Source organism: Symphodus melops (assembly GCF_947650265.1).
Source record: "Symphodus melops genome assembly, chromosome: 20".
NCBI lineage: Eukaryota > Metazoa > Chordata > Actinopteri > Labriformes > Labridae > Symphodus > Symphodus melops.
In genome coordinates, this window is record NC_136710.1 from 5206616 (window position 1) to 5220773 (window position 14158).

At 42.3% G+C, this 14158-nt stretch overlaps 1 protein-coding gene across 1 annotated transcript; it reads left to right on the forward strand.

Moving 5' to 3' along the window:
* Positions 1-331: 331 nt before the first annotated feature.
* LOC306841824 (protein O-GlcNAcase) lies at positions 332-13106 on the forward strand. The gene is made up of 17 exons (XM_079371828.1): positions 332-509; positions 2522-2573; positions 4114-4211; positions 4675-4805; positions 4898-5069; positions 5189-5287; positions 6123-6392; positions 6743-6829; positions 6951-7411; positions 7496-7670; positions 8090-8146; positions 8416-8501; positions 8635-8739; positions 8966-9057; positions 9151-9340; positions 10165-10324; positions 10842-13106. Exons 1-17 carry the CDS (start codon positions 470-472, stop codon positions 10976-10978), a joined length of 2412 nt encoding a protein of 803 aa, XP_079227954.1. The 5' UTR covers positions 332-469; the 3' UTR covers positions 10979-13106.
* The last annotated feature ends 1052 nt before the right edge of the window (positions 13107-14158 follow it).

Here is a 14158-nt window from a genome sequence, read left to right on the forward strand (position 1 = left end):
GACGTGTAGTTGTGTCTTCCATTATGGTAAAAAAAATGATAGTTACATTTAATTCACCATTCTTCTTTTAATTGGCCATTGTAACCTGTACACAGCAGTCATAAAATAAAAGCCTGTCACAACAGCATTTACTCCAAAAGGCTTATCTGTATGACGTTTTTGTTTTACAAACCCTAGTAAGATAAACCCTTTTCTGCAGGGTCACACTAGTTTGACGGGTTTTCCTGTTTTTAAATGGTCTTTTGATAAGAAGGCGGCCCGAAGGATGGAGCTGCCGTTTGGAACCTGAACGCAGCAGACAGCTCCGACGATGTAAAAAAAAAAAAGGGGAGGTGAGGGAGAAAAGGAGCTGGAGGAGGGAGATCGAGGAGAAACATGGAGATCATCTCCGGAATTTAAGAAAAGCAATATTATTCTTCCTCTCTCATAAAGGAGGCCGACTGGAAGCAGGAGGCAGCGGGGAGAGCAGATGGACGAGAAGAAGCAGTTTCTTTGTGGGGTGGTGGAAGGTAAGAGAATTCATCTCTCACCTCCATGTCTGATCATGTGATTTCCATCTCACCACGGTGGGATGATCTTGAGCAAACCACTGTGACCTATATATTATTGCTTCTTCTTTTGAAATCACAAATGGTGGTAAGAGGCAGTAGTGGCCTGTTTTTTGTTAAGTTTACTGACGTTTGAGAGATGATGTGTCTGAAAATCCTTCAGCTTTAGGCATGGATCAAGAAGCAGGCTATTTGATCATGACCGGTCCAAAGGCAGCAGCCTTAGAAATGAGGGAAAAAAACTTTGGATAATGGCCTGTGCAAAAGATGATGATGATGACAGTAACACAATGTTGTAATGTTGATGATTGTAAGGATTATACTTCAAATAGAAAATATCACAATGCTGGTAAAATGACCAGAGACTGTGAGGACGTCTGTTGGGATGATATGATGCTTCAGGGGATCCTGAAAGAAGAAAACAGAGGAAACCTAAACACTTTCTCTGAGTAATTAAATCAGAAGAGGATAAAATAAACTACAAATTGAAGACACAAACCAGACCCTGCTCTCACATTTAATGTAGTGATCTAAACAGATGCCATCTTTGTTTCACCTAACTAATAAAGTCTTTGAAATATAAGTGGGAGCCATCATGTGTATTCAATCAGGAGAGACTTAATTGAGAATGAACAATTATTTATGTAACAACAAAATGTGCAACAGTTAAGACTTTGATGTTGATGTCTTTTGGGGATTAGACTCCATTGTGACGACTTCGTGTGATGAGGCAGACAGCAGCTTTCTTTTAGCCTGTGTTGCTTCTTTATTACACATCACTTCTAAATAGAGTTGAATCACTTGCAGGTTTTGCACCTGGGTGTGGTTAAATGTAATATACCTGTGCAGATGTGTGGCAGACTAACAGAGTGTGTTTAAATGTTATGTGTTGACCTTCAGTGTTGCTACTATGGCCTTTGTAGCCTTTGTGTTGTATTGGATTATTTTGTTGCTTTGGTCTAATACACAGTTCAAACATATACAGGCTTGATTGATATACTTTATTTTAATCAGATGTGTCCCAACACAAGCCTGCATAGTCTCTCAGCGGCGCTCATCAATCACAGCAGCTTCAGTCTGAAAATGACCAGAGCCAAATGTTTTTTCTTCAGATGTTTTTCGAACACTGGTCCAAAAACCCAAACTTTAAACTCTCTTATTTAACGTTTGACAAGGTGCAACTGCAGCTGCTTGGCGTCTTTGCTCCCTTAGTGACTCATGACTCATCCCTGACTTTAAAAGACTTCTGATTATTCAGACCATTTCATTCATTTGAACTTTTGTTACAACACTGGCCTGTTTGTCCTCAGTCCCTCTTAATAATCCAATTTGAATACAAGGCCAAGGACAATCACTGCTCTCTAAAAACTCTCAGACATAACACACACACACACACACACACACACACACACACACACACACACACACACACACACACACACACACACACACACACACACACACACACACACTGTGGATTTAAACACACAAATGAGAGAGAGAGAGGGACACTGGAGATGCTCTCATTTCTAAAAATAGAAAGTGTGAGATAGAGAGAAGCTGGAGAGATGAATTATGCCTCTGCCAAACTCTATTCCTAACTATTAACTGGAAGAGCGAGCCGTGTTTTATTCACCCAGACAGTGTCAAGTAACTGATAACGTTGTAGCTTGTGAATATTGGCTGCAGAGCAGGGAACAACATGCAAACATACTGACATTGATGAATCAGTTTAAATGATTCTTATCGTGCACAGTTACACTCTTCTTTGTTTTACATCCAGTAATGGAATAATAAGAATCACTTTAACATACCAAACATGATTTCCACCAATGATAAAAAGCAACATATTATTATTATTATTATTATTATTATTATTAACAGTTCAGTTATAACATGGCTTCTGCACCTTCATTATTAAAGGGAACATTAACATGTGAAGATATTGTTTTCCTTTTGTTTCATTTTTGCAGGTTTTTATGGGAGGCCATGGTCTATGGATCAGAGAAAAGTTCTCTTTCAATGGTAAGTGTGCCACTTTAAAAGAAGCTGTAAAGAACCGGGCATCTGAGAGATTGCACGTGCATGCTGTATGTTGTCACCGGTGTTACTAACTTGTTAAGTGAGGATGAGTTAACGATCGGTTGCATTCCTTTATTTTAGTTTCAGGCGGATCTGAGAGGAAGCACTGACACAGAATTACTTCAGTGTAAAGGGCAGACTCATCCTCAGCTGTGAAGCTCAGCCAAGCTTGACCACAGAGGAGAGGAGAGGAGAGGAGGGAGGGGGCAGATACGACTGTTTAATACAGCTGATAGAGAAGAAGAACCTGTGGTGGGGTTTGATGTTTACTCTGTTTGGCAGCCGGCTCTCTGCGGCTTTGGCTCAGTTTGAATTGTCTGAACTTCCTTGGAACTTGTAAAAAAACATTAATGGTGCCATAAAAGAAGGTGAATCCGAATGACTTAGTCGATTTCCTGGCTTTGACTCGATCATCCCCATCAGGTCGGCACACAGTGAAACATCTTTCCTGACATTTCCTTTCACTGCAAACGTGTCATGAGATTTGATAGAGACAATCATGTTTTCCATAATGAACCTTTATCATTCGTGTGCTATCTTTTTCCAATCTGAGCCCTCCTCTCGTCTTCTTTTCTGCCTGTTTGGAGTTCTTGCACCTTCACTTGTTGTTTTGCAAATAAAACGTTGTTCTATTTGCCATCACAGCTCTAATTGGACCTGATGAGGATGAATTTGAATCCAAACTTTGGTGCTTCAGCAGTTCACTGTGTGGGTTCCTGTTATATTTTCAAATGTCCCTTTTAGACTCAAGAGTGGGATGCAGGCACAATTCAGAGTATTGCATAAGTGTAGTACAGCAGAGCAGGGCTCTCGGTGTGTGTACGATATGCAAATAGTGTTCGAGGAAGGAAGTATTCTCAAGATGATCTACGCTTCATCTGTCAAGGAAATATAGTGAGCGAGGGTCGACCTGCAAGTGATAGAAAAAAAGTGTCCAATTTCAGAGAGCGATGTTCATGGTTTGTCGATAATATCTAATTCAGAGGGGAATTTCATGTAACCAAAACCCAATAGAGCTCTATGATCAATATTCTATTCCTTTGTATGGATCTATATTCTTAAAGTGGCAGCATGCAACTTGAACATTCCTATAAGAAACATCTGCCTCTCTCTCTTCTACCTCGTGACATCCATTAAGCCCCTCCCATCAAATGATGGACAAACAGCTACGTCAAACACAGACAGACGATCAATATGCATCTCAAAAAAGTACCACAGGGGCGAGGACAGAGAGCCGTTTAATGAGCGAGAGAGAGAGAGAGAGAGAGAGAGAGAGAGAGAGAGAGAGAGAGTTGGCGACACAACCGTCTTAGAAGCCTAAATGATTTAAGATCGGACAGTCGGTGTCAGAGGTCTTTGTCTTCCTCTACACTTTTTGCCCATGTTTGCAAAAACCCTGAATTGGCATTGATCTTGTGTGAGTGTTTTTTTTTACACTTCAAGCTGTCAGCATGACTCCTTTAACCCACGTCTTCTGTGCCAGGATGCAGTGCTGGGGGTTAAACACCTACCTCTACGGCCCGAAAGATGACCTCAAACACAGACTGTTGTGGAGAGAAGTCTATTCTCCCGAGGAAGAGGGTAACTACATTCTGTCCATTTATCCTTCCTCAGTCCGTCTGTCTGTAATGTCCATCAATAACAACTCTGTAAAAAGGTCTGTGTGTTTCACCTCGCGGCAGAAGCAGGAGCTTTGGGATGAAATGTGAGAAGCATAAATGTGGAGGCGTTCATGTGCAGGTTCTTGGATAAACACACCGTGGTTACAGATATTACTGTCAGTTCATGTAGCTTACACACACACACACACACACACACACACGCTCCATCTGCTACACAGACACATTAGGGAGGAACATCACCTGGTGCTCTTATCATTACAGAGGCCGCGAGCTAAACTCACACACACACACAAGTCTGGGATTATTATTTTTTTTAAGTGTGGTGATGGTGTCCATCTTTTTTTGTTGCAGCACCAAGTTACTGTCTGTCAATTTGTCTCATTTTCTATTTCAAATGTCTTTCTTCGTCTTTCCTCCTGTAGGTCAACTGAGAACTCTCATAGTGGAGGCCAAATCCAGAGGCCTGCAATTTGTTTACGCCCTCTCACCTGGTCAGGATATCGTCTTCTCTTCTGCCTGTGACCTGACGCTACTCAAACGCAAGCTGAGACAAGTACGCGACACAATAACTTCAAACATGATGCACCGGTGTCGGAGTCTCTGTTTCCTCCTCTCTGACATCAACAACTTCATGTGCTTCTCAAGGTATCCGATCTGGGTTGCCAGGCGTTCGCTATTCTCTTCGATGACATCGATCACTCCATGTGTCAGGCTGACAGCGAGGCCTTTTCCTCATTCGCCCACGCTCAGGTCACTGTAACCAATGAGATCTATCGGTTCTTGGGGGAACCGCCCATCTTTCTATTTTGCCCGACAGGTAACTGAATCGTATCTTTGCGGTCGTCAGGACTCTGTATGATCTGACGTGAGCAGCTTTCACTGCCTTTCCATGAAGCCTGGGGATTAAATAAACCTCTGTTTGTTTTCGTCCTGCAGAGTACTGTGGGTCACTGTGTTCTCCCAGTGTGTCCAAGTCTCCGTACCTGCAGACTGTGGGAGAGGACCTTCTGCCCGACATCACAGTGGTCTGGACAGGTGAGACACATGCACATGAAATATGATTGTTAGTAACAGACAGTGTTGGGCAAGTTAGTGAAAAATAAGTAACTAATTACAGTTACTATTATACAGAGTCAACCCTCATATTATTTAGTGTTGCTGTCATCTTGTAGTCCTTTTCAATGTGTTTGTATTTTACCAGTTTGGTCCCAAACCGTCCTGCTACATACTCAACAGTTAAAGCACTTCTTTAAAAGTCTTACAGATCGTGGAGTTTTAAATCAAAGCTGTCTCCTCCCTGTGTGTCTGCAGGGTCAGGCTCTCTGACAGCTCGCTCCGGAGAAGCGTGTTGTTGTTGTTGTTGTTGTTGTTGTTGTTTGGCTCTGTGCTTCCTTCTTGTGAGAAGAAGCTTTCCTTCCTGCACAGAGACGACAACACGCTGCCCAATTCTCATCGTTTAACTCGAGCAGGGGAAATAAAATGTGGTATTTCAGAGACAGAAAGCTCACACCCAAAGTCTAATCAGTCCGTTTCTATGTTTACTGTGTGCTACGTTAGTGTACCTTAACCTGCCAAACTGATACTGATACACTTGAATCTTGTGTTGTTGTCGGCTCTTTTGCATAAATGAGCGGCGTTATCGAATCTTGAAAGTAACTATATGCTATAAAATACCGCAAATAGTAGTAGCATTACTTAGTAACGTGTGAGTCCAAGCACTGGTATCAAACACAAGTCTGTAAAGCAAAAAATGACAACAATTATTGATGCATTTCCGTCCCCTCTCGTGTCCTTCAGATTTGGATGTTTCTGCTTCTCAAACTTTAGGCTTCCACATGTCGACCTTTTCTCTTTCCTCTTGTTTTCAAAGGCAGTAAGGTCATCTCCAGGAAACTGACTGTCGACTGCCTGGCTGAGGTGGAGTGTGTCCTCCAGCGTCCCCCACTCATCTGGGACAACCTGCACGCTAATGACTATGACTCCAGACGTCTCTTCCTGGGGCCATTTAAGGGCAGAGAGTCTCAGCTGAGGAGCCACCTGAGAGGCCTCTTACTCAACCCTAACTGCGAGTTTGAAGCCAACTATGTCCCTCTCCATACTCTGGGAAACTGGCACAGAGCTGGAAACAAGGAGGGGAAAGGTGAGAGAAGGATGTGGCTGAAGGGCAAAGAGACTCGAGGGCAGGTGGAAGGAAAGAGGAAGTAAAGTGATTAAAAAAAGAAATGTCACCAAACAGCTCTCAAAGTCACGTCAATTTAATCCCATTATGTGGCTCAGAAATTCATACAAGTTTCGTTAGATATTACTTAAGAAAATTAGACTCTGTAGGAAGATTAGTTTGCTGCCCTGGACAAAACGAGTCAATGATATAAACATTTGACTTAAATATTAAAGATGGATTAAAATCAGTAAAACGTTGGTAATTGTTTACATAAATAGGAGACTTCAGCTGTCATTATACATAATAACACAATGTTTTGTATATTTTAGATCGAGAGTTTGAATACTGCCCTGATAAAGCTCTGTCTGCTGCACTACATGACTGGATGGAAGAACTCAATCAACCACTTCAAGCAGGTGAAACATGACACTCACGTCTCCTTAATGAATTATATCAGAGTGCTGTTTACTGCTTAGCAGTTGTTTTGACGTGATTATTCAACAAATAAAAAAACAAGGTAATCTTCTATCACAACAGGTCGGCAGTGCACGCAAACAGACCAGCAATCCTCTGCTCAAGTATCTCGCTGTAAAACAGCCGACAGATCTGACTGCCCCTCCACCTTCAGAAGGACGTCTCCCGTGGCCAAACTTCCCGTCTTCCCCTTGGACTCCAGTTCATCCCCATCGTCTCCAACTACGGTCAAGGGGCAGAGGGAGGGGGGGAGGTCGCTTCAGCCTTGTCAACCGAATCAACAGCTTTCAGGATCAAGGCCTGGAGCGCCATCAGGTGGAGGTAGGGGACAGAAGGCCCAGGATCGGGGGCCTTTTGGTGGGAAGGGCCTACTAAGTGAGTCCCAGGTGCGACTGCTGGTTGGTCTTTACTATCTGCCCCATGAGCACGGTCTCTCTGCCCAGAAACTGCTGCAGGACCTGAACTGGCTCAAATCAAACTGCCAGATGGTCAGCGCTAACGGCAACAAGTCACCACCTCAGAAGGTGAGGCATTTAAAGTCATTTAAAGATGTGAAGACTTGATTGTTGACTGATAGTATGTGAGTGATTTTCCACCCGTGTATGCAGATTGATGAGTGGCGTGGCCGGGCTTCCAGGTTCCTGTCTCTGTGTGAAGACATCGCCCAGCTGCACTGCAGCGTGGTGGGCGGGGCCAACAGGGCCATCCTATACGACCTTTACCCTTACGTTTGGGACCTGAGAAACACAGCATTGGTGGCCAAAGCATTCATATGCTGGCTGGGTGAGTTTGACATAAAGACAATAATCAAAGGACCAGAGAGCATGTTGTAATGTGTTCAGCTTTACTGTATTATTGTTTTTATCGTAGACTCTCCATGCTGTCTTTTAGCTTTACTACAGTAGTGTAGTATGAATATAAAAATGTGCTCTGTAGCATTGTGTTGTAAGATTTGTTTGCAATAATAGCACAAGTTAAGTTTGGTGTAGTAGGAAGTAGAAATATGATGCAATTAGCAAGTAGCTTACCTACTCACACGACACCAAGGCCTCTCTCTCTCTCTCTCTCTCTCTCTCTCTCTCTCTCTCTCTCTCTCTCTCTCTCTCTCTCTCTCTCTCTCTCTCTCTCTCTCTCTCTCTCTCTCTCTCTCTCTCTCTCTCTCTCTCTCTCTCTCTCTCTCCCTCTCTCTCTCTCTCTCTCAGACGGACGGGTGGTGAGTGATGGCTCCTCATTTGGGACGTGGAAGAACTGTTTTCACTGTGAGTAGGCGTGACTTTTCTTTGTCCGTCTTTAACGTTAAGTTTAATTCTCTAATTTGACCCTTGATTGTTTTTCTTAGCAGATCAGAATGCACTGCCTTCTGATCAACTAGTTATGCAATCAAACACACTGGCTATGCAACGACTTCAAAATAAGCTAATTTGAGCTAATATAAAACTCACCCGCCGTACTAACTGTCTTCAATAATAACTCACATCCTTCACTGTAAGACTCCCTCATACTGATGTCTGCTTCTCGTCTGGCACAGGGTGTGGAAAGTCCACAGGAGCCGATTTACTGGGAGTGGAGTCAGAACCGTGGGCGTTCAAAGGGGGGGTGTCTGGGGAGGTGCAGGTACGAGACTACAGCAAATGAATTTTTTTAATTCCCCCGCCTCGTTTTATACATCAGAGTTCTCGTAGCCTTAAATCAAAAATAAAGACGTCCCTTCATGAATAACTGCCTGTTTGTGTTTGTGCTTTTATAGATGCTTCTCCCAATCGGCAGCAGCAGCGAACTCTTCACTCATCCTCCTCCTCTCTTCCCTACCTCGCGTCTCTATAACATCAGGCCCTATCACAGCAAAGACAAGGTAGAATAAGTCCCAAATATGTATGCTGTTGGACCATCTTTATGTACCTTTAAGTCAGTGACACGACCTTATCTGGGGCTGTCCTGCAAGAAAGAAAACGAAAAGAGCTCACTGTCAGTGCTGATTTGTCTTGTGTGAGAAAATAAATCAGTGGTAGAGTCGGTGTTCTCCCAACTAGAAGCTCAATCCATTTACCATTTGTCATTTTTCCTCTTCTTGCATGTAGGTGGAGTTGTATCGGATGGTGCGACAGCTCCACATCAGGACTCAGAGTAGCCAAGGCTCCTGTCCTGCTCACCCTGATGTAATAGGAGACAGGTGTGTGTGTGTGTGTGTGTGTGTAAAAAATCAAAAGCTGATATACAAGCAAACTGTTTGAAAGGTTACAGAGTACATTCTTGATGTCCACAGGTGTCTCGGGCCGTGCCTGGCGTTGTGCCCGGAGTACAGCTTTATCTTGGAGGATGAGCTGGGTGTGTGTGGCTGCGTGTTGGGCATCCAGGATGTCCGCTCTTTTGCCAAGCGCTGCCAGGCCAGCTGGCTGCCCGCCATGAGGGACAAATACCCTCCCAAAGGAGGACACGAACACCCCAACGCACAGGTGAATATATGTAGGCATCACGGAAAATCATTTATTGTCTCGGGGCATAGGAACGTAACAAATATGGATTTTTCTCTATGACTAGAAAACCTTTTTTTAAAAGACAACAACTTGTCTGCTCATCAGGTCTTGTGAGTTTTTTTTGAAAAGACTCAAACTCAGGTAATGGTGAAAAATAAGGGCAGTTACTTCCTGACTTCTGTCTGATCGTATCATACTGACACTGACACTTGTAAGGTTAATTAGATATATTAAAGGCTTTTTAATTTAAAGATTTAAGTTTTTTAAACTGTTGGCGTTTAAACTGAGTCGGTTAATGTTTTTAAAAAAAAGCATCTGTTCGTACTTTTTTAAGCCTCTGCAATGCAAATCCTTATCAGCCTGAGCTGTGCGTTAAAGAGAGAATGATGGAGATGGAGTGTGATGTGTCATCTGTTATGTCCCTCCTCATTATTATTGTTCCATTCTTCTCCTGTTTAGACCTCATCGTGCCGTTTTCTTTTAATGTCACTCTTAATGTTTTATGAAATAAAAAGGCTTTTTGGAGGAAATCAGCCTGCTTGCAAATGTTTTTCTATCTTTGAGGAAAGAAACGTCTGTAGACCAATCCGTCTATGAATACTGAAGCAGTTATATCTTTAGATATGTTTGGTATCTGGAAAGTTCATTTCTAATAAGGTGCAATGAGTGAAGCAGTACTGGCAATTACTGAAAATGACTCATAGAGTGGCAAACTATTTTCAACAACAACAAACATTTCTATCTTTGACTCTGAGGAACACGCAGCACCCTCTGATACTGTCCTCGTGCTTACCTGTGTGCAGGACTTGATCAAGCTGATGGAAGAGGACCAGGGCGAGTACCCCGACTCTCTCCTCTTTCACTTCCCCTCTCAGCTGCGCCTGGATGCCTTGCCCGAGCTGGTGGATGTCAGTGTCAGCCGCACTCTTCTCAACGCCCTCCTCGCTGCACTAAAGGCTAACGGTGAGGACTCCTTGTGTGCCTTATTATCTCACACTCAGCTTTTTCATTTCACAGACTGTGGCTCTGAGCATCCACACATTACTATTCTAATCACAACGTAGCGTTAGTGCACTGCACTGCAATCTCTCTTATCCTCCTTGAGGAGCAGACTTCCATAATCAGACCCTTAGATTAAAAGCTTTCAGGTTGTGTGGCCAACTTCCCCTCAGGCCACAGAAGCCCCAGATACAACCTAATATGTTACAAGTGACGCTTTTAGACAATTTCAACTTGGCTGAAAGGCTCAGTGACAACACCTCGTCAACCAATAGGAGGGAAGATCATATCATAACAAATGGTGTCCCATTCTCCTCCTCCTCAAAGCTGCCTAAATTAAGTCTTTTTTGAATATTATTTGTCTTGTCTAATTGGTAATTGAGTTATATCCCTTTAATATATTTGAATTCTCAATATTTCCCAATCTGACAATAACGTTTATTTGATCTCGTCTAACCTCACGTCTGTATGAAATCTTCAGGTTCTCAGGGTGTGTTCTGCGAGGTCCAACCAACGGACCGTCAGAGGCTGGAGTTCTTGACCAAACTGGGCTTCTTGGAGATCCTTAGAGGAGAAGCCAGGAGCAGAGAGGGAGTGGTGCTGGGGAGGCTGCTCTGAAATGCACACACACGCACACACACACACACACACACACACACACACACACACACAGACACACACAGACACAGACACACACACACACACACACACACACACACACACACACACACACACACACACACAGACACACACACACACACAGACACACACACACACACACACACACACACACACACACACACACACACACACACACACACCGTCATAACGATAAGCACGATATGCACTGTAACGGTTTTGGACACAGACATCTGTAAGGAGTAAACTTATTGGACAGCTTAGAGATGGATGTGTTTCGGGTTGAGGCTGATCCTGTTTTCATTGGAGTCCACATTTGAGATCAATCAAGAGGTTTCTGAGGCATTAAGAAAATAGTGAACACCTTTTAGAGACTGAACCTTTATTGGAGCTGTGCTGATCTTAGTATTCTAACTTTGGCTACAGAAAATGCCAAGTCATAAGGAGATCAATTACAGAAGAAAATGAGATTGGAGCAGTGCCAGTGGTTAAATTCATTCGGCCGTCTGCAGTTTGAATTAAATATAATGCCAAACAGAACTTAAAGGACGGTGAAATGTGGACTGGAGTGGTGTGTGAGCTGTGTCGTTTCCTGAATGTTGCGCCGTATCAGTTGGAAGTGTAAGTACACACGTTTTTGTACTTTCTCCTTTTCATTTCTATTAGGTGATTGCATGTAGTGGTTTTCCACAGCTTGTGTCCCAAGTGGCAAAAAAAAGAGAAAACAATCAGTTCTTGCCGATTTTAAATGCAATATTATTTCTAATGCACTTTGGGTGTTTGACCACCTAAAACATCTGCACCAACATGGTCTGAGAGGGAGCCTTTATTCAGGAGCTATTTACATTTTGTGGTGCTATCTCATATTTAATTAAAAACAAGTTTTAAATGTTCACTTGAGGGACACAGGATTGTTGTTTTTATTTATTTTATTTTATTATTATTATTATAATTTTTTTTTTTTTTTTTTGGGGAGGCGGTTGCCATTATTTTTAGAAAAATGTTGAATAGGACATTGTGGCAAGCTATGAAGGGAAAGAAGCCACAGGAGGACTATAGCCTCTGTACACTGTACGCTGCTCGACCATCAGCGCCCCGACATTGGCTGCTTTATGTTGCTACTGGTTGTGTAGCAATATCAAAATCTTCAAACACTCAAAATAAAGTGTAAAAATAACGCTCTGTTTTCATGAGGGACTTGAACATTTCTCAGCCAGACAAAGAATTCATCGCCAAGCAGTCGTCTGAGACGAATCATTTGAGTCAATATAAAACAAAATAAAGAGAAATTGTGTCCACTGAGCTTTAGAGGTGCTTCTGTGGATTTGTTACATTCGGATGGAGCCAGGTTGAGAATTTCCCCCAGTGGAAGTCTCTGGAGCTCTAAATTGTATGTACAAACGTTTTCTCACCTGCTGTCTGGCGAGTCAGTGAATAATCTTCCCTCGATGCTTCCACGTCTAAACTGAGGTTCATGTTTTCCCTCATGTATATAACAAGATTAAGATGCAACTGTTGATCTCGTGCTCGGCTCTGGCTACAAAGGATAAATCCTAATATTACAACTTGTTTTCTAGCTCTTGTCCTGCTGGCTAAAAAAAAAAAAAAAAGTTCTGTTGACGTCAGACGGGTTTCAGTGTTTACACATTTGTTGTTTCGATGGATGTCTAAAAGCATGAAGAACAAAACATTGTGTGGCCGTTCACATACTGTAGGTTTACATACTAACATGGAGACAAACGACATTGATCAAACATGAAAAATATCTTCAGATGTTAGTTAGTTAGTTAGTTAGTTAGTTATAGTAGCTAGAACATGTTTGGTAAAGAAATACCAAACACCGTTGTACGAGACACACACACACACACACACACACACACACACACACACACACACTCACACACACATATTGTATGAAGGAGAATCGGATAAAAGATACCTCTCCCTCGTTCCATCATCAGTGAGTTTGTATGTATGTTTTCTGACAGGCCGGTCGGCGTCATTCTGCCTTTATTATGTGAACAATAACGTACACTAACACACAAGTGCACACACACACACACACACACACACACACACACACACACACACACACACAAAAACAGAAGCACAAAACATCTTCAGCTGAAAGGATGTTCGAATGTTAATTTTTTTGTCATGCGGCTTCAAATTCTTTTTCTATTTAAGCTGATTGAATACAGACGAGACTCTTTTGTATTTCTCTTCTCTTTATAAAACACATCACTGTTGTTTGGGAGTATGTTCACGATAAAAAATAAAAAAATAAATCCTCAAGGAAGTGAAAGAGAGTTGCATGTAATGAAACCTTTTGGAAAGTACATCATTGTTTGTGTATTTGATCAGTAATCTACACAATCCTTCACACTGGGATGTTTGGTTTGGGTGCATGTAGAAGTTTGTGTTTGGAGAATAAATCATTTACACAGAAATCTACATGAGCAAACGCACATCCTACTCATAAACATCAGCAAACACGTCTTTCATTCAAAAGTAATAATAATGATTTCATTACTTTTTATGACAGTAAAAGACAAAACAGTAGCCTTTAGCTTCCTGACCTAAGCAGCTGAGCACATTAGTGTTTCTGATGTCTCACTGTATGCCTGCACTGACCGTTTGTACGGTCTGTTTTGACACTGAGTTCCAGGTGTTTGCATTGTATGTAGTAGAGGAGGAATTGAAGGGGGGGAATAACAAATTATTATTGAAATTTGATCCTGTTTTTACTGTTGTTTTTACACAAAAAAATTCAATTCTATGACGTTGATTTCATCCCTATTAAAGATGTTTCTTTCCTTTTAGCTGTTTCTTCGTCGTCTTTGTGTCGCTTTCAGGAATGCTGTTTCAAAGACGGCCAAAAGCATTTACAAAGATTTGTTTGAAAAACTTTAAAAGGAAGAAAGTGTAACGTACACGTCGATATAAATGTCTCTCAGAGTCACGACTGTAGACATGAGTGAGACGCCCGAGTCCCACTGGCTGTGTTGTTGTTGGACCTTTGTTTACATCAGTTTTACATGAACAGGACGGCTGACTGTTCAGTAAAGGACGAGAGAAAATAAGAGTAAGATACTGTAGTCTACTTACAGCTTCCTTGAGTGTCAGCTAACACAACAATACATGCCACAGGCAGCTCAA

What these genes read in the sequence shown, in the direction of transcription:
- LOC306841824 (XM_079371828.1), top strand. Translation starts at nt 470, where the DNA reads ATGGACGAGAAGAAGCAGTTTCTTTGTGGGGTGGTGGAAG. An exon ending in CTATTCTCCCGAGGAAGAGG is followed by an intron (nt 4,212 to 4,674) that starts GTAACTACATTC and finishes TTCCTCCTGTAG; the next exon opens with GTCAACTGAGAACTCTCATA. An exon ending in CCTATCACAGCAAAGACAAG is followed by an intron (nt 8,740 to 8,965) that starts GTAGAATAAGTC and finishes TCTTGCATGTAG; the next exon opens with GTGGAGTTGTATCGGATGGT.